This window comes from Lissotriton helveticus, chromosome 8 (genome assembly GCF_964261635.1).
Source record: "Lissotriton helveticus chromosome 8, aLisHel1.1, whole genome shotgun sequence".
Taxonomy (NCBI): domain Eukaryota; kingdom Metazoa; phylum Chordata; class Amphibia; order Caudata; family Salamandridae; genus Lissotriton; species Lissotriton helveticus.
In genome coordinates this window covers 1,344,107,637-1,344,125,621 of record NC_136069.1, presented here as the reverse complement: position 1 = coordinate 1,344,125,621, position 17,985 = coordinate 1,344,107,637, and the positions used below count along the sequence as shown (strand labels likewise).

At 45.0% G+C, this 17,985-nt stretch overlaps 1 protein-coding gene across 1 annotated transcript in view; it reads right to left on the bottom strand.

Moving 5' to 3' along the window:
- The window catches only part of MPC2 (mitochondrial pyruvate carrier 2), a 112,369-nt gene that overhangs the window by 29,706 nt on the left and 64,678 nt on the right, over positions 1-17,985 (bottom strand). Inside the window, exons 2-3 of the mRNA XM_078658330.1 lie at positions 11,913-11,953; positions 3,950-4,034 (exon numbers count right to left, since the gene is read on the bottom strand). Of these exons, the coding sequence (XP_078514456.1) occupies positions 3,950-4,034; positions 11,913-11,953 (126 nt within the window). The remainder of the gene's footprint in view (positions 1-3,949; positions 4,035-11,912; positions 11,954-17,985) is intronic.

The window sequence follows — 17,985 nt, the reverse complement described above, 5'->3', positions numbered from 1 at the left end:
TGAGTACCAATGAGTTGGGTAACAATAAACAAGTTATTCAGCTGCAAGATGCCTACGGGTGAACATGCACTTTAAAAATACATGTTATATTGCATGTGTTTTTGTGCTGGTGACCCACACAGACTGTGCACTTCAATAATCCTTATTAAGCTCTCTTAGGAAGGATTTTATATTGTTTTGATAACTGTAAATGTATAGATATTTGTAATTTTATCATAATATACCGGATTTGTCCTCGTGAGGAAGGTTAGGCCCAACACAGTATAACTGAGTTGGTTATGGTGAGAAGCCAATGATAAACAACATTGGCTGATAGGATTGTTATGAAAAGTAACAAAAAAGGCAGTAGGCCTGACATATTTATTGTGAAAAGCATATGTTTAAGTCAATAGGTATTTAAAGATGAACTGTTATCACTTTGTACTAAAGCCTACAGACTGAGTTTTGTTACATGGAATCTCACAGATTACTGTAGTTGGTAAGGATTTTGGTGTTGGTTACCCTCTCTGACAAACTAGGACAGAAGATTGGCACTGCGAGTGTCCAAGTTAGGCCCTCTTATGTGAGATAGTAAATTGCTTTGCCAACTATAAACTTGATTACATTTGGATATTGTAAGAAAAACAAATTCATTAAATAAAACTTACATTTGTGTATATAAATGTATATCCATATAGATACATTGCTTTTGCGTCAGCTGTCTTCTGCCTTTGATCCATGGGAGTGTCATTTACACTCTGGCTTTCGCCCATGACAGTATACTGCACAGGGTAATGGTACAGTTCACATCAGTCATTAGCTCTCTTATCTGGCCAATGATGGCACTTTCTTATCACATGTGCACATCAACCTGAAAATGAATGTGCTTTAGTGTTTCTGCTGGATGGCCATTCATTTAGTTTACAGTTTCCACATTTTATAGTTCCTCTTTCATTCTCTTGTTGCTTCTCTGGTTTTTATTTTAATTTGCCTTAACCTCATGCGTGCGGCGGTTTTTCCCGCCGTGCGCTGAGTTTTTTTAAAACCCGCGTTACATAACGAGCTCAGCTCGTCATCAGCGTACGACAGGCGTACCTCATGACGAGCTGAGCTCGTCATGAGCGTCGAAGGGGTTAAGGAGATACAATAGCTTCTCAGGCAGTGCTAAAGGGGCGCTTGATTGCTGCTCATTTCATCAGCGGTGCACCGCGTTCTGACCGGCCACTTTCTCTGAACCAGGTAGACTCTGTGCAATATCACTGCAAGACTGACACCTGCTGATATAATTCGTTTTGTTACTGCAAGCACTTTTCTGCCACGTTTAGACGGCAACAGGATTTAGTTTTTCTACTTGTAGTCTTTCAATTTATCTTGCATGTGATGTTGACTTTATATGTTTTATTGTTTGATTAAGAGGGTGAATGCAAGAAAGTCACAGGATGGATGAAAGGATAGGATAGATGCACGAGTGAAAAGATGAGTGACAGAGTGCATCTATGATGATTTATGGAGTGCCCTAACCCATTAATCACAAAAAGCACCTTGATACTTAAGCCAGACTTTCAACATGGTCAGTTCTTGTTAATAACCCAATGTTCCAACTTGTCAGAATGCCAATGTAATGCTTTTATCTTCACATCTAGCAAGGAACCGATTTAATACTTTAAGTAAACCCTTTAATTAAAAATATTTTTTCCATTATCACCACCAGATCAGGCAGTATTTTTCTCAGGCAATATGTCAAAATATATGTCAGCTTCTAACAAATCCTCTTCAGTCATTCACTATCAACTCGAAGTTTTTGTACTTTGTTACTCACGTTGCATCTGGTGGGAGGAATTATGGAAGAAACAATGAATATCAAAGTAGGGGTGCTAGGCCAAATTACTTCAGCTGTCTCACTATCAGTTTATTTCTGAGAATGGATAGCCTAAATTTTATTGAAAGCAGATAGAGCACTGCCACCATGAATCCAAGCAACAATTTCGATAGACTAACACAGCAGATGTTTTATCTGAAAAAGTATATACTGTCGAGTGGATACGACTAAGGGCCCGATTCAGAGTATGGTATTCATCATGTGTGGAAAAAACCTAACCCTATTCCACCTAAGTTATAATGAGTTCTAAAATGCATAGTACACGGGGGCTGCTTGCAAAAGAGTAGGATACCCAAGTGGTCAATTTATTTGACTGTCTATAAAAGCTGAAAAGGTAGTACCACATTGTGAGATTTTCTACACTCCGTTTATAGGGTTTCAAGGTGCTTGCCCCAATATACTGTTCATTTTTAGGCCACGCCTACTAGCCAGCACATGCACTGGCTGTTTTGAGAAATATTGTGGGCTTACCACAAGCATATAAGGACTTGAGCCCACCCATTGCTTACCACTCGTTAGCGGTCCTGCCACTCTCATTTGCCCGCTTCTTTTTTTGTTTCCCAGCTTGTTATTCTAGTGTTTGCCCCTCACATTATACATAGCCGCTTAACCACTTCTTTTAATTGACTGACCTTTATACTGCAACTGCTTGCTTTTCAAGCAGTGCCTTTATGGTTTGGGTTAAACATTAAAAGGGAGTTCAAGCACTTTCTAGCTTTATCCCCTTGTGATTCTCTTCCCACTCTTTTGCCCTCTCTTGCCCATATGCTTCTCCCCCGCCTTGCTTCCCCCGCTCTCCTCCCTCTTGTGCCTCCCTGAGTGGGGAACATAGAGACTGTTCTGATGCCAGTGTGCTTCTCCCATCCGCCTCCATGTTTCACATGTTCTCTTGAAACCCCCCCCGTTGCTTGCTCACCTGTGTGCTTGTCCTCTGCCTATTCCATGTTGTTCTCTCAGCAAATAATTCTCTACCCCACCTGTGCCCTAATTCTCTCTTGCTTCGTTTCCCCTGTGTTGCTTTGGTTCCCCTCCTTCCCGTGCTCTGTGTTGCTTACCCCTCACCCTAGTCCTCCCAGTTGCCCCTGTGCTTAAAAGAATATATATATTTATATTGTTAGACCTGCCAGCCTTAAGGTGGTCATGTCCCAAATTTTTGCCTGCCTCCCTCTAGTTTTTGCTGGTTTTAGGACTCTGCACACTTACCACTGCCGACCAGGGCTCAAGTGCTTGTGCTCTCTCCCTTAAACAGGCTTTTCGTTTATGTGAATAAGTGTACCACTGCGAATGTGGGCCTTCACTTTTTGGAATCTTCCTCTGGCATCCCAAATCTCTAAAATGAGCAAACCCTATTAAGCAGACAAATTATGTAATCAACTACAATGCATTTGCCATAGGAAGGAAAAGCATAATTTCCACTTTTCGAATGTATTAAGGTAAACCCTGGGAGGCTTGTTTCCGGTTCAGGGAAGACCTGGCTTGGCAGTTCGGGCTGGACTATTCCCATGCAGCACAGGGTCAAAACTGATTTGCATATAGCTGGGTCTGAACTGTGTTGGTGACATGAGCTAAAGAAAGATGATGGTTCCTTGACTGGGGGTGAGTGTCAAACGTTTCAACGCTCTGTCCATCATCTCCTCATGTTTACTTTGTATAATAAGTGGCACACGGTTCGTACGTATCATTTTGACAGATTTATTTTTATTTTTTCCCTGTTGTAGAAAAACAGACTTAACAGCAATAGTTAAATACAATTGTTCTGTGCACATCGGCAGGTACCCCCGAAACCAATATTCTTCCGATTGTGAAATTTCAAGTGACAATGGGGAAAGATGAAACCATCTCCATATATACACACACATGTAGTCAGGGGAAGTCACACAATTATTCCACAAACAATCACTACTCTCCAGGCCCATTATCCGCCCCACCCTGGTCACTCTCACCTATCATTTTGACAGATTTAAATGCTATAAAGTACATACATAGATTACCCAAGATCCTAGTCACAAACTAAGCAAAAGATCCCCATTGCATTTGTAAAATGCATAATTTCTTTGGCAGAATCGAAAGATAAATGTTTAAAACATTCACCTGTGGCCGTTAGCACTCCAGACTGAGCTGTGCTGAGCTTTTCAGCTGGTCTACTCATGTCAGCAAGACCTGCAATCACCAAACCCTGTAGGTAAATAAAAAAATAGTTTAAACAACTGCAGAATAGGAACCAATAACGTATGCAATATTATTCTGTAAATCTAACGTAATCTAGACTGCATAACAAGAACAAACTAGCATGATTATAACAATTACTTTGCTTAACAAAATGAAACAAAAAAACATGAAAATTTGTGTTTTGAAAATGGATGCATAAAGAGCTCACAAGAGGTAATTGCACTAAACATTGATAGTAAATATGCGAGTCACAATAAAAACAGGAACTCCGCAGTTACATCTTAACTTCTTACTATTAATATCAAATAATAGCCATAGGGTGCTATACCTTTCATTGCACAACAGAAACTTACCTGCAGAATCCTTAATCAAAATGTTACTTTTCAAAAGAATCTTATAACAAGCATTGGCATTGCCAATAGGTCTCGCTTGTGGGACCTTATAAGTATTTAGTATTGAAGCATTTAAAAACAAGCTCCTGGCATTGCTGTGGGGAGGGGGGGGGGAAGAGAAATGCACGGCCGTGAAAGTGGCTCTCGGGGGCGCATTCCTTTGAAGTGTCGGGTCTGATGCAATTATGCGAGGCAGGCTGGTTAGGAAGCAAATGGCAAGGGAGGGAGGCTGAGGCTTTGATGTGGGGAGTCACAAGTGAAGTGAATAATTAGGGGAGGAGAACTGGCAGGCTGATAGGCAGAAGGCTCAGGCAAGCTCGTGCACGAAGGAGCTTGCGGTCACGTGATTCACGTGAACTTAATGAAAACCGCGGCGCAAGAAGCCCTTGGTTTCACGAGGATTTCGAGCACTTGAATTCTCGCTCCCTCAATGCGCTTGCGCGCATCGATAGGTCGCGAGACCTAAAAAAACAGAGCTCCTTCTCCTGAATTTTATGGATCGTGGGTGGTGTTAAAATCCCAAAGGGGGCGTTTACGTCAATGGGGGGGGATTGCAATAGTGCACGGGTTACCAAATTTACAACTAAGTATATGTCGGGCCCAGGAGTACCATGAAGAACATCATATACACAAAGAATTTCTTCCAAAATTATCATTCATTTATTTGTAAAAAAAAAAAAAAGAATTAATAATAACACAATTTTGTATAAAAACCAAATACACATTTGTTTTTACAGAAGGTCAACACTGTATTAAAAAAATCTTTCAATATTTAAAAAATGCTATTTTAGCATTGTTTCCACAAACATATAACACATCACATTTATTAATCAATAGATTGTTGACCCAATCCTTTTCCTGTCAGAAAGGGTAGCTCCCTATCCACATCTTTTAGACTTTTCAAAAGAAAGCACAACGTTAGAGTGTTTCAGGAGTAAACATTAAGTAATAAACTGTATCCTCTTTGAAACATTTATGGTGTTCAAAGTCTTTGACAACCACCAATATACAATACATTTCTCTTGATAATCAAAGCATAAACACAGTTTAATTAAACAATACTTAGACAATATTCAAATAGGGAAAGGATTTGAAAATTGTGGCTTAATGGACCACAATGGAACAATCTTCTCTTCAGTTCAAATGTGAAAAAAGTAATTTGAACCTTTTACCCCAGCCAATATTGGAAAGAAAATTAAGAACATTCCAACAGCAGCAAGGAATTAAAATTATTGGTTAGTAAACGTGGTTTCAACAGCTCATGTTGCTGAATCCAAAAACCAATGCAGATTTCACTTGCATAAGGAGATTATAAACAACTTTTCAAACATCACATATTCAAGCAAATTGATTTTAAACAAGTCTCATTCACATTAAGCGCATAAAAGGTGAAGATCTGCTTTAGTAAACATCCTTCTCCTTTCAACTACAGTACAGATTATTCAACAATTACTTCATACATAGAGGAGGTAGTTCCAATTTGTATTTAGCTCTTCATTAGTGACATTTTAACTTTTAATTTTAAGTTAATACCTAACCATGTTCAGTGATTTAATATTCCGGTCGCCCTAACTGTCCTGTGGGGTGAGGGGATCACTAAGATGATCATCTTAAACTCGCCGTAACCCTTCCCATGTCCAGCAAACATTCTAAAGTTAATAAAAAGAAGACCTAGGGAGGTAAAAATTAAGAAAGTACATTTTACACCCAAAATATGCTTAACTTTGAAAATTATAGTACCAGAAATGTGACCATCTCAATTGAGTAACCTACTTAGCCAGGAGATCAAGTTGCTCAGCACACAACATCTACATCAATTCTCAGATAAGTTCAACAGCCAAGGGACACAAATTCACATCCCATGGAGTCAGTGCTATACAGACAAAAGCTATATCAGATATATTTAGTCGGTGCACAACCCACTGATATGGGTAGCAAAAGGCGGTGTGAATCCTAGTCGGCAGGGTCTCTCCTACTGCCAATGTCTGACTCCTCTGCCACCTACTGGCGAGATCTCAAATTGATTTAGTGTCTGGGGAAGGAACTGTATGCTTGTACAGGTGTGAATGCAATAAGATCAACAAAGTAAGAGTGTACCCAGGTAGTAACAGACCACCGGATTGGAGCGAATAAACGTCTTCACTTAAGGCGTTAAGGAAAGCCCTCACTCACCACCTAGTGATGACATGCTTCATCATCGGGCCCCACAAAAGAGACCTAGCGTCTCTTTCGTGTGCTTCGACGCCAGATCTACTGCGGAGCGGGTTAGTGGGTAAAGGCAGTGTTGTGCGAAAGAAAATTAAATTAAGTGAGTGGTGAGGGGTTTAAAAAGAAGTCAGTAGTGTCTCAAAAAAACTTTATTAATATGATCACTAAGGACTTAAAGGTAAAAAAAAATTTTGTAGGAAATACGTCCACATTTAATTAAGTGGTAGTTTCCTAAGTCAGTCGACATGTTTCAGCCAAGAAACGGTGTAAATTTACCTGGCATTCATCAGGACTTTAGTGTGTAATAAACCCTGGCGGTATGGGCTCGCTAAGGCCCACCCTACCTAGGGACGTGAAAGTGAAAAATAATATTTGTGAAAAAGTGCAAAAAATTAGGAACAAAAGAATATTGTCCTAATAACTCCTGGTTTAGGAGGCTTCCGACTTTTGCGGTTTCTGCACCTGTGGGGAAACAATAAACGGACAAACATATAGGACAAAACAAACAATGAGTTGCGATGTTGGTCACTTGATGTAGATCCGTTGTGCTCCTAAAGGTGGTTTAAAAAGCATCGTGTGGCAGAGTAGCAGTATAGTTACCACCACCTTGGTCCCCATATTTATAGAACGCTATTGGTGGGTAGTGATGTGTACTATACGTGCTATAAAGAGGCAGTGCTATGTACAATGGTTTATGTGCTGCAAGAGATGCTATCAATCTAAAAAGTCGGCGCGATCACGATCGTGCTAACAAATTAAAAGATTTCTCACTTTTAGGGTGTAAAATGTTCACACCATGGGTCACAGGGGGGGGGGGGGGGTGGAAGCGTAATTGGCACACCCTGCAATAGTAAAACAAAACAGAACAACCGGGTATTGACAAACAGTCGATCTCTCGGCATAGAATGGTACTTAGCTTCATGAAGCAAACTGAAGAGAGACTGATCCGTTGTACTCACGCCCTCGACGCTCGGCACCCGTAGTGAACCTGTAGCGGCCCTCCGCTGAACCCCGAAGATGTGAGCGCGGGGCAGCGGGAGCGTTAAGTAATCGCTACGAGGAACTGAGCTTCCTGGTTGGGCGTGGTCGCACCAGGTAGAGGCTTGGGCGTGAGCCAATCGGTGATAACTGATGAAAATGACGCGTCGGTCACAAGGAAAGCGCCAGGAATTCTTGGCGTTGCTATGAGCAACCGGCGAAACCAGCTTGGCGAATCTGTTCTCACCCCGTCGAGTTATATGAGGATTCAGCAATTCTGGTGCAATCTCCTGAGAAGTTATAAAGTTTGTGAGTGCAGCCAGAAAGGAGTATATGGCTGTAAGTGGGGTTCGACGGGCGCCGAGGTCTATATATAAGGTCACTTCCATCTCACAAGTGCTCAGCCTCACCGGCTACCTTTTTAAAAAGGTAAGTCAACTGGATCTCATCAATGGGACAGGGGCTAAGGAGGAAAGTAACAGGAACAGAAAAATCAATCCGCTGCTCCAGTGTAGAGCTGCACTCAAATATTTGGATGATCAACCAAGTTCAAGTGCAACTCTTTATTTTTGTTGTCCAACTCCACAATAAAATTCTCCAACAATATCAGCAGGGGTAGTTGGTGGTAGCTAGTCCTCAATTAATCAGGGGTTGCAGCTCTTCTACTTGAGATAAAAACAGAATACGGAAGATGGGTACGGAAGGAATCCTTAGGCTAGAAGTGAGCAAGTTTCCCAGTAGTCTTCAGCCTTTCTAATTCAGCGCAGCTAGATAGGAAAGAGCAACTTGAGTTTCACTGTTCCATCGTGCCATCTTCTTGCAGGACAGATTCTGAGCTACCGGATCTTTTTTAACCCCTTCCATGCTCATGACGAGCTCAGCTCGTCATGCAGTGCACTGCTCCTGTGCTGATGACGAGCTGACCTTGTCATGAACAATGTAAAATCAGACTAGTCAGCACCCAGCGGGAATTGCCTTAGCACCAATGTGGTTAAACTGGTGTAGCACATACACAAAGGCTTTCTTCCAACATTATACATCTGACCCAGACACTCACAAAAAAATTACAGCTAAATGGTCAAAGGGAGGAGGAAGAGAATGGCTAGCAGCTGTATAAGGACAGGGAGACAACAGAGTTCTGGAATGGTCCACATCTGTCCTCTTTAGGAAACTTACCATCTTTTGGGTCTACAACCACTGCACGGATTCCCACATAGTACTTCAAACCATCATGCACAAAACCACTCTACAATCACAAAGCACTCTGTAGAAAGCGAGGGGGTATTTAGGATAGACTGAGCAGAATTTAATTTTGAGAAACTGCAATACCCTTTGCAGCAGGGACGATGGGCACAAAGGTCCTGTCCCTGCTAGGAATTAGACTATTGCCAGTCACCTGACTCTCTACAGCCTGGTTTTTGCAGTAGCTTCTTCCAGTAGTGGAGAGGATACACCCTGCATGCACTCACTGCTCAAAGATAGTCTAGTACTCTACTAGAGAACAAGTGTCTAAGAGTAAGCGAACCCCTTCTCACGGGGTTGGTAGCAGAGGCTTCCATTAGTAGGACTGCTGTGAGGTTAACAAAAAAAATACATGAACGTGACCGTATGGAAATACTATGCCCGCTTGTTCTCTGAAAGTAAAGTGAAAGCAGATTTGGTAGTAGACTTCAAATAGGTAAACTTATCTTCAGTCAATGAACTGGTAGAAACAAAGTAGCTGCATAGATGCCGGTTTCTGACACATGAGGACTCATTAATTCCATACACAAAGTAAGGTGGGGGGGGGGGGGGGAGATCACTGTACTTAATCCCAGAGACGTGCATTAGTTCAAACTTTACTCTATGAGGAGCAGCTGGAGACCAAAATTCCTGTCTTCATGTCCAGTATAGAGTCACCAAATCACTGTCCACTCTCAGGTATATAGAATCACTAGGCCTAGGGAGGGAATTGAATGAAAGGAAAAGGAGCTCTGCCCTTGCTTGCTTACATACCATGCCCTGCAACAATTTAAATTCAACTTCTTACATAGGGCTTATTTAACTCCATATATGGCAATGCTCAAAATGCCGCATATATTTTATAAAGGTGTATTGGAATCCTTGGCTACTCCCTCACAAAATACAGCTTTGGATAGTACAGAAGGGGTGTATATTGGGTCTGTTCACCTTAAAAAACACAAAGTAGAATCAAGAAGTCTTGATCTTGACTTGGTATTTGCAAGAACCATCCCCAGGAAGGTAGAGTTCGGCACTAGCTCACTGTGCTGACTCAGAAAATATAGTGCTCCTCAAAGAAGAGAAGACAGGGATAGAAATATTCCACAGACTATCACAGGGATAGAATACTACACCATGCCTCTAAACCTAGACTACCACTATAGCACTAATGAAAAATAACTCGATTTAGAATTCAGTCAGTGAACTTACATCTCACAAAAAAGCCTTGGGTCGAAGAAGGTGAACACTAATGGAGAGATGAAAGGGAAGGTGGGTGGGAGGGAGGATAAGGGAATGGAGAGGTGAAAGGGTGGGAGGGTAAAGGAAAGGAGGAGAGGTGGAAGGGTAAGCTAAAGGAGGAGAGGTGGAAGGGTAAGGCAAAGAAGGAGAGGTGGAAGGGTGGAAGGGTGGAAGGGTAAGGCAAAGGAGGAGAGGTGGAAGGAAGGGTGTGTGGTTAGCATAAGGGAAAGGGAAAGGAAAGGTGGGTGGGAGGGTATGGGAAAGGAGAGCTTTAAGGGAAAGAATGGGTGGGAGGGAGGGTGAGGGTAAGGGAAAGGAAGGGTGGGTGGGAGGCTAAGGAGGAGGAGGGGGGTGGATGGGAGGATAAGGGCGTGGAGCGGTGGGAGGGTAAGGGCATGGAGAGGAGTGTGGGAGGGTAAGGGCATGGAGAGGTGGAGGGATGGGAAGGTAAGGGGTGTGGAGAGGTGGAGGGGTGGGAGGGTAAGGGCTTGGAGAGGGGAGGGGTGGGAGGGTAAGGGCTTGGAGAGGGGGAGGGGTGGGTGGGAGGGTAAGGGCTTGGAGAGGGGAGGGGTGGGTGGGATTATAAGGGCTTGGGGAGGGGTAGGTGGGAGGAGTGAGAGGGTAAGGGGTGTGGAAAGGGAGGGGTGGGAGGGTAAGGGCTTGGAGATGGGGAGGGGTGGGAGGTTATGGGCGAGGGGTGGGTGGGAGGGTAAGGGCATGGAGAGGTGGAGGGGTGGGTGGGATACTAAGTGCGTGGAGAGGGGGAGGGGTGCGCGGGAGGGTAAGGGCGTGGAGGGGTGGGCAAGGGGGTGGAGGGGTGGGCGGGAGGGTAAGGGTGTGGAGAGGTGGAGGGGTGGGCGGGAGGGTAAGGGCGTGGAGAGGTGGCGGGGTGGGCGGGAGAGCTAGGGCGTGGAGAGACGGAGGGGTGGGCGGGAGGGTAAAGGCTTGGAGAGGGGGGGTGGACGGGAGGGTTAGGGCTTGGAGAGGGGGAGAGGTGGGCGGGGGGGTTAGGGCTTGGAGAGGGGGAGAGGTGGGCGGGGGGTCAGGGCTTGGAGAGGGGGAGGGGTGGGCGGGAGGTTTAGGGCTTGTAGAGGGGGAGGGGTGGGCAGGAGGGTTAGGGCTTGTAGAGGGGGAGGGGTGGGCAGGAGGGTTAGGGCTTGGAGGGGGAGGGGTGGGCGGGAGGGTTAGGGCTTGGAGAGGGGGAGGGGTGGGTGGGGGGGTTAGGGCTTGGAGAGGGGGAGGGGTGGGTGGGAGGGTTAGGGCTTGGAGAGGGGGAGGGGTGGGTGGGAGGGTTAGGGCTTGGAGAGGGGGAGGGGTGGGTGGGAGGGTTAGGGCTTGGAGAGGGGGAGGGGTGGGTGGGAGGGTTAGGGCTTGGAGAGCAGGAGGAAGGGTTAGGGCTTGGAGAGCGGGAGGGGTGGGTGGGAGGGTTAGGGCTTGGCTGGGTGGGAGGGTAAGGGATTGGGGAGGAGTGGGTGGGAGGGTAAGGTCATGGGGAGAGGTGGGAGGGTAAGGGCTAGGAGAGGGAGAGTAAGGGCATGGGGAGGAGTGGGTGGGAGGGGGAGGGCTAGGAGAGGGGGTGGGTGGGACGGTAAGGGCTTGGAGAGGGGGTGGGGTTTATTATTTTAATGTCTGTCCTAAACAAAACGTTAGGTTGGTTAGCTACACAAGTTAATTAAACTGCTTTTCTATACTCTAATACCGTTAGGATCCATCCACTCAGCATTAAATCCTTGCTTTTGGCATGTCATGTATCACAGATAATTTGTTAATCTGCAGGTCTAGTAGACAAGTGTCAAGAGTTACATCAGTTGTTCTTTTTAAGCCTTTTAGAAAGTTTCAATACTTACCCATTTCATGAGTGGTGCCCAGAAAAATACGGTTCTAGGACCTGCAAAGAAAGAAAAATATCAATAGTAAAAATGATGCTTTTAGAGAAATCTGTGTATTGTAAAGCTATCAAACACTTAAGTTAAAAGAGTGCAACAAAAATTTTCTAAGTCACATTTTGGCATTTGCTGTAAACTATGCGTGCCTTGGAGAAGTGGTGTAAAAAGGACAGTATAAAAAGGTCACTCTTGAAACCATATTTAGAAGACGATGTAAGGACACCAATATCTGTTGTGATCTGTTACAAACGTTAGATAAATGTAAACTAGAATATAGTCTGTTTTTCAATTTTCTCTAATTTGATCACGCTTTTCTGGCCGATTCTGGTCATTCTCCAGCACCCTGTGTTCTCTTTGTCACACTAAGCACATAGAAGTTCATTTTTTATTTGATAAGCATTTGTCCGAGTGCTACAACATCTAAATATACACTTGCCTATCTCATACTAATGGTTTTTCATTCATTTGCATTAACATGGTCTTCGCTTTCTTTTAAAAATAAAACTTTTCTGGCTTATATATTTTTTATTTTGTGGCATATTAAACAGATCACCCCTTAAGTTGCTTTTTTTGTGATCATTATTGATACCTAGTTAGGCATTGTTGTTTGCCATACTTTAAAACACGTCCACCTATCGTGACCGTAGGCTAGAGTGCTCCCGTCGGTCAGGCGTACACCGCCGAAAGACGCCCGACCGACGGGAGCACTCTACCCTACGGTCACGATAAGGGAGCACTGTGAGAAGTTGGCCTGATATATGATGCTCACTAGTTCTAGTGATCACCTTGTATCAGTCCAAACAACCCTTATGGTAATTGGTTGCAAGTCAACCTTATAGACCAGCTATCCTAATGGTAGCATGGACAAAGCAGTCTTAGGCTAAACTCTTTTGGCATGTGAAGCCAGCTGTTTTACCACATATAACCCCTTGAATACCAGATGAAAGGACACCACACAGGTTGTTATGAAAATAAACAGTATATGTATCAATAACAAACACCTCTGAACTCTTTATGAGGTCAGAGGGCTAAGCACATGACAATCTCTTAGGAAAAATACGATAAGTTGCACAAAATTACAATGGTGCCCTAGGGGCACGACAAACCATATACTAAGTAAATGGTAAAAGGAAATCGATAGAAGGAATGGAGCAGTCCAGAGGCTGTAGGATCGCTGGGACTACACTATCCTAACCTTAGGTAAGTAACAGGAGGCCCACGGGACGCGTGTGCAGAGTGTGAACTCACACGCGAGATGCGGAACAAAGTCAATGGGCAGTACAGTTTACGAAAAAGGTAAGTACGGACAGTCTTTACTATCTAGGACTAAAACGACTGGAAATCTGGACACTAGGAGAGTTAATCTCCCCTTGAGCACCGAAATGCTCTTGTTACCTCGCCCACGGGCTGCGGGTGCATAGCTGTCAAAGTGTGTCGGGTTTCCGCGTCGAAGTCAATGGAGCCTTGAAGAAAGATGCTGCAGGAGACCAGGAGGAAGATGTCCGGTGCGACCCACGAGTGGATCGAGGAAGAAGAGGACCTGAAAGCAGAGGGGACAGTGTTCAAAGTCACTAGCCAGTGACCGGTGTGGAACCAGATGCTGTTGTCGCGATCAGGTGAAGAGTGGACGCTTGTCTCTGCAGCCACGTGGACCAGGAGGGGTCTTCGACGACCAGGATGGAGGCACGAGCTGTCCCACGCAGGCTCTCGCTGTCGGCGGTGTCGGATCCGGAGTAAACAGGCCTTGGCAAAGGCAACCCACGCGGTGAGTGGAAACGGCGTCTGGAGTGGACCAGGAGGGTCCAAGGTGCTCCTCTTTTGGAAGGGAGCTAGGGCCAGTCTGGAGCAACCAGACCAGCAGTGTAGATTTCTTGGATCGTCGTCTAGGAGGTCACTAGCCAGCCGGCAAGTGACCAGACAACGCGTCGAGCAGCAACCAAGCAAAAGGGCCCCACGCAGATCTCGTGGATGCTGGAGGGCTGGTCTTCGGTGCAGGAGCTGCTCAGGGCTGGGGCTTCTCAATCCCCAAAGCACTTTCTCGAGGATGCCTCTGAAGTCGTGCTGGAAGCGAAGTGCAGTTTCTTCAAGATGGCCGGTCCCACGTGTCTCGTCGCACCCACGGATCTCAGCTGTGCTGCAGATGTAGGTTGAGGTCGGAGAGGTCTGGAAGTCCGGATCTCGTCGGGCTCAGAAGTCTGGTTCCAGCAGGAACGACAACAAAGTGGACCGCTAAGACGCTTGATGGTGCCTGCAGTTGCAGGGTGGACACTCCTTGCCCACAAGGGAGATTCTTCAGTCTTCTGTGGAGCAGAACGTCGAAGTCCAGAGTTTCTTCTTGTAGAGTTTCAATTCAGGATAATCTAATTTGGAATGGGACCAGCTCCTACCTTTATCCTGCTAAAGGGGGCTGTACTGTGACTAGGTCCCTCCTATTGGTGGGACCAGGAAGGGGGGTGGTTACACCCCCTATCCTTTGTCCGGTTTCGAGCCAGAGCTGGGGCTGGAGTGCCCCAGCAACTGGTTTGAACCGGGGTATGCACAGGGACACCTTGTGTGCCCCAGGCAGGTCTCATTCCTTTCAGCCCTCCCTACACCTCAATACACAAAATCCTGTCTGGGGTGGTGCTAGCACCTCCCAAGGCAGGAAACCCTTTGTCCAGCCCTCCCTCGCTGGAAGGACTCCCAGCAGCAGGAGGTCAGACTTGTGTCTGTGGTGGCAGCATCCGTTTTGTGATGCTGAGGCTTTGCTTAACTTTAACCGGGGTTCTCGGTTACATACATGTCGTGTCCCTCTAAAAGGGTGGAATGCTACCCCCGTCGCCAGAACTGGCGAGGGGGTAGTATTCCAATTCGTATGACACCTTACTCGACATGTTTTGATAATGCTATACCAAAGTCGGCAATAACCGCGAGGATTATAATGCACTTAAGAGTATATGGTATAGCGTTATCATGGAACAGCTATAAGGACTTGGTTCCGCAAGCTGAAGACAGGCTCAGCTCATGCTAAAGCACCATCTCACATAATTCCAAGCGCTCTGCCTTCAGGATTGATAAGGCCTGCCATAGGAGTGACTGATAGGAGTATATGTGTCCATTTTGGGGTTAGATATAGGTATACTATATCTATAGCAAAGGGTGATTACACCACCTTGCCCCAGCTGTCTTAGCAGCCAGTTGTGTGAGTTTGGATGGCCAGCCAGGGGTGGCCGAATACATGCTGCAGCCCTTGGTAGGCCCTGGGTACACCTATGCCCTGGGTACCTAAGGTACACTGTACAGGGGCTGATAAGGTGACCCAGCATCCAATTAGGGATGTACCTAAGGTACATGGAGTCCATTTTACAGAGAGAGCAATTAGTCTGGGGTCCTGAATAGCAGGGCCCCAGGCCAACTAGGTCGAAAACCAGCTAAACACTAGGCAAAAAGTTGGGGGTAACCATAGTCCGATATCCACCTTCCTACAAGCACTATCTTAGCTCCTAGTCCCTAACAATTATGGACCTAAAAATAGACTTTGGAGACTTATGGATATTGGAATATCTGAACTAACTATATTTGATATGAGCTTGATGGAGAATATCAATTGCTATGAGTCCTGATGAAGTCCAGTTTTACTGTTAACGGACGAAACACGTGTTGGCATGACCTAAGGTGTTGTCGAACAAGTGAAGAAATGTATGTACAGATGAAAATTATGAACGGGTTAAAAATGAGAAATAGGTCTGAATAAAAAGACATTGGACAATAATGACTGTACTTAAGAACAGTGTTTGTACCATGGAGTGCTTGGAGCCCGTTAAAGGATCAAGCTATACCTGGCAGATGAGTCCTTATCAAGGCGAAACATGTCCTAGTTTGCTTGTATTCCGGTTTAGGGAGGACATGGCTTTGTAGTTCGGGCTAGACTGTTCCCATGAATAAAAGGGTCAAGGTTGATTTGTATTTGGCTGGGTCCAAACTGAGGTGGCATGGTGTGCGAAAAACTGGATTGGAATGGGGCCTGGATCAATTGCCAGTGGTTGAGATTAATTCATGCATTCTATCCATCACCTTTTTGATGTTTCATTTCTTGTATAGGTGGGTGGGTTGCATGTGAATCCAGAAAATTCTTCAAGCTGCAAAACTACTCCTAAAGGTAAGTAACCATTTCATTTTGCAGCATGAACCATTTCTGGATTTACATGCTGTGCATCGATTTTGTATTGGTTTCTTCACTATAGTTGCTGAATTGCAGAGGAGGATAAGCTTATATACAAGTTTATCAGCACTCGCTGTCCCACTTGTGATTCTCTGATCACCCAGACATCGATGCAGTAGTGTCTTGTGAATGTGTGTTCTGACGGCTATTTGGCTGCCATACATTTGTCGTTCAGTGGAATGTGTACCAGGAAGGCTACCATAGCTTCCTTCTTTCTTGTCGTATGTGCTCTTGGTTTAGTTTCTAGCTGCATGCCAGCTTTTTTGTGACACATTTGAATCCCCGTACCTTTAGTGATGCATAGGTTAGATCTCTAACAGATGTGTAACATATCTGATGATTGTGTCCTGTCCTGAAAAAGGACAGACCTCTCACACTACTCTCAAATGTTGCTATGTAGCATTTCCTCTTCTTGCTTACCTAAGGACTATCATTGCTTTCTCTGGCAGCTCCAGATGGCCAATTTCTATGTCTTCAGGAGCCATGCTGCTAGACTCCATGTGCCTGGTTCTAGACTAAGAACCTTCCCCACCCCAGCATGGAAAGCAGGTCTTGTAACGCTTGCAGCCTCTGTATGTTGGGTGCCATCTCCAACAGACCAGAGAACAAGGTATGTCTTGCCCACTGGGGAACAATTAGTATTAACGTCATCCGTAATTGTCACCACTTGCTGATCACTAGTGAGAAGAGAGAAAAGAGTAAGCAAATTTCCCTGACCAGTCTATCAACAGTGCATTCCCTAGGGAGTGGTGTGGGTGACTTGATGTGAAGAACTGGCATTTTGCGTTTTTTGGTGTTGCAAACAGGACTAGTTCTGGTGTCCCCCACATTTTGAACACATTCTCAATTACTTCCTGAATCATCTCCTACACGTGGGAGGTGGATGCTTGCCTGCTCAGTTTGTCCGCCTTCCACGTTTGACCCTCAGTAGATGTATTGTTATGAATAACTGTTTCTGGATGGCCCACCTCCCATATCTCCTGTGCTAGACTTGATGTGGTGAAGGATTTTGTCCCCCCCTTCATTAATTGTTGTTGTGTTGTCTCTGAACTTGTATTGATTTGTTCCACAACCACTTCTGAAAGGCTAGGAACACGGTCCTTAGTTACAGCAAATTATGTGTTGTACCGCTTCTTCTGGTTTCCAGACCCTTCTGATGTTGATCTTCAAATATGAGCTCCCCATTCCTTGTGGGTGGTGTCCGTGGTGATGGTCACTGTTGGGAGGTACTAGCATGAAGGGTCTTCCTACTGTTATGTTCGTCTTGTTCCACCACATCAGTTCCTCCTGTTCTTTTTATGTGACAACCACTAGATCTTCTCAGATCGCCATTGCTTGTGACCATTGACGTTGGACTACACCTTAATTTGTCTCATGCCTAGCATCACTTGTGGTATTTGTGGTATGAAGGAAGCAATCATTTCTTCCAGTAACTTCCCTACAGTCCTCAATGTCAGAGACTGACCCTTTTGGCAGCGGCGAGCTACTTGCGTTATTGCGAGTACTCCATTATCGCATATAAACGCCTTTGGGTGCGTTAGGTTTACTTTTGCTACCAAGTAGAGCTTCTCCTGTTGCAGTGTAGGTAAAGATTTCTCCATGTTTATGGTCAACCAAAGTCTGTGGAGTGTAGTCATCACTGTTCTTATTCTGTCTCTGCACTTGTGAGCAGAAGTTTCCCTTACCAGCCAGTTGAATAGGCAGAGGTATCACATGTATTCCTTGCCTTCTCAGAAAAGCAGATACTGCTGTTGAGCACTTTGTGAACACTCTGGGAACTGATTTTATCCCGAATGGTAGAACCCTTAATTGGTAACGTGCCTTGTCTATTTA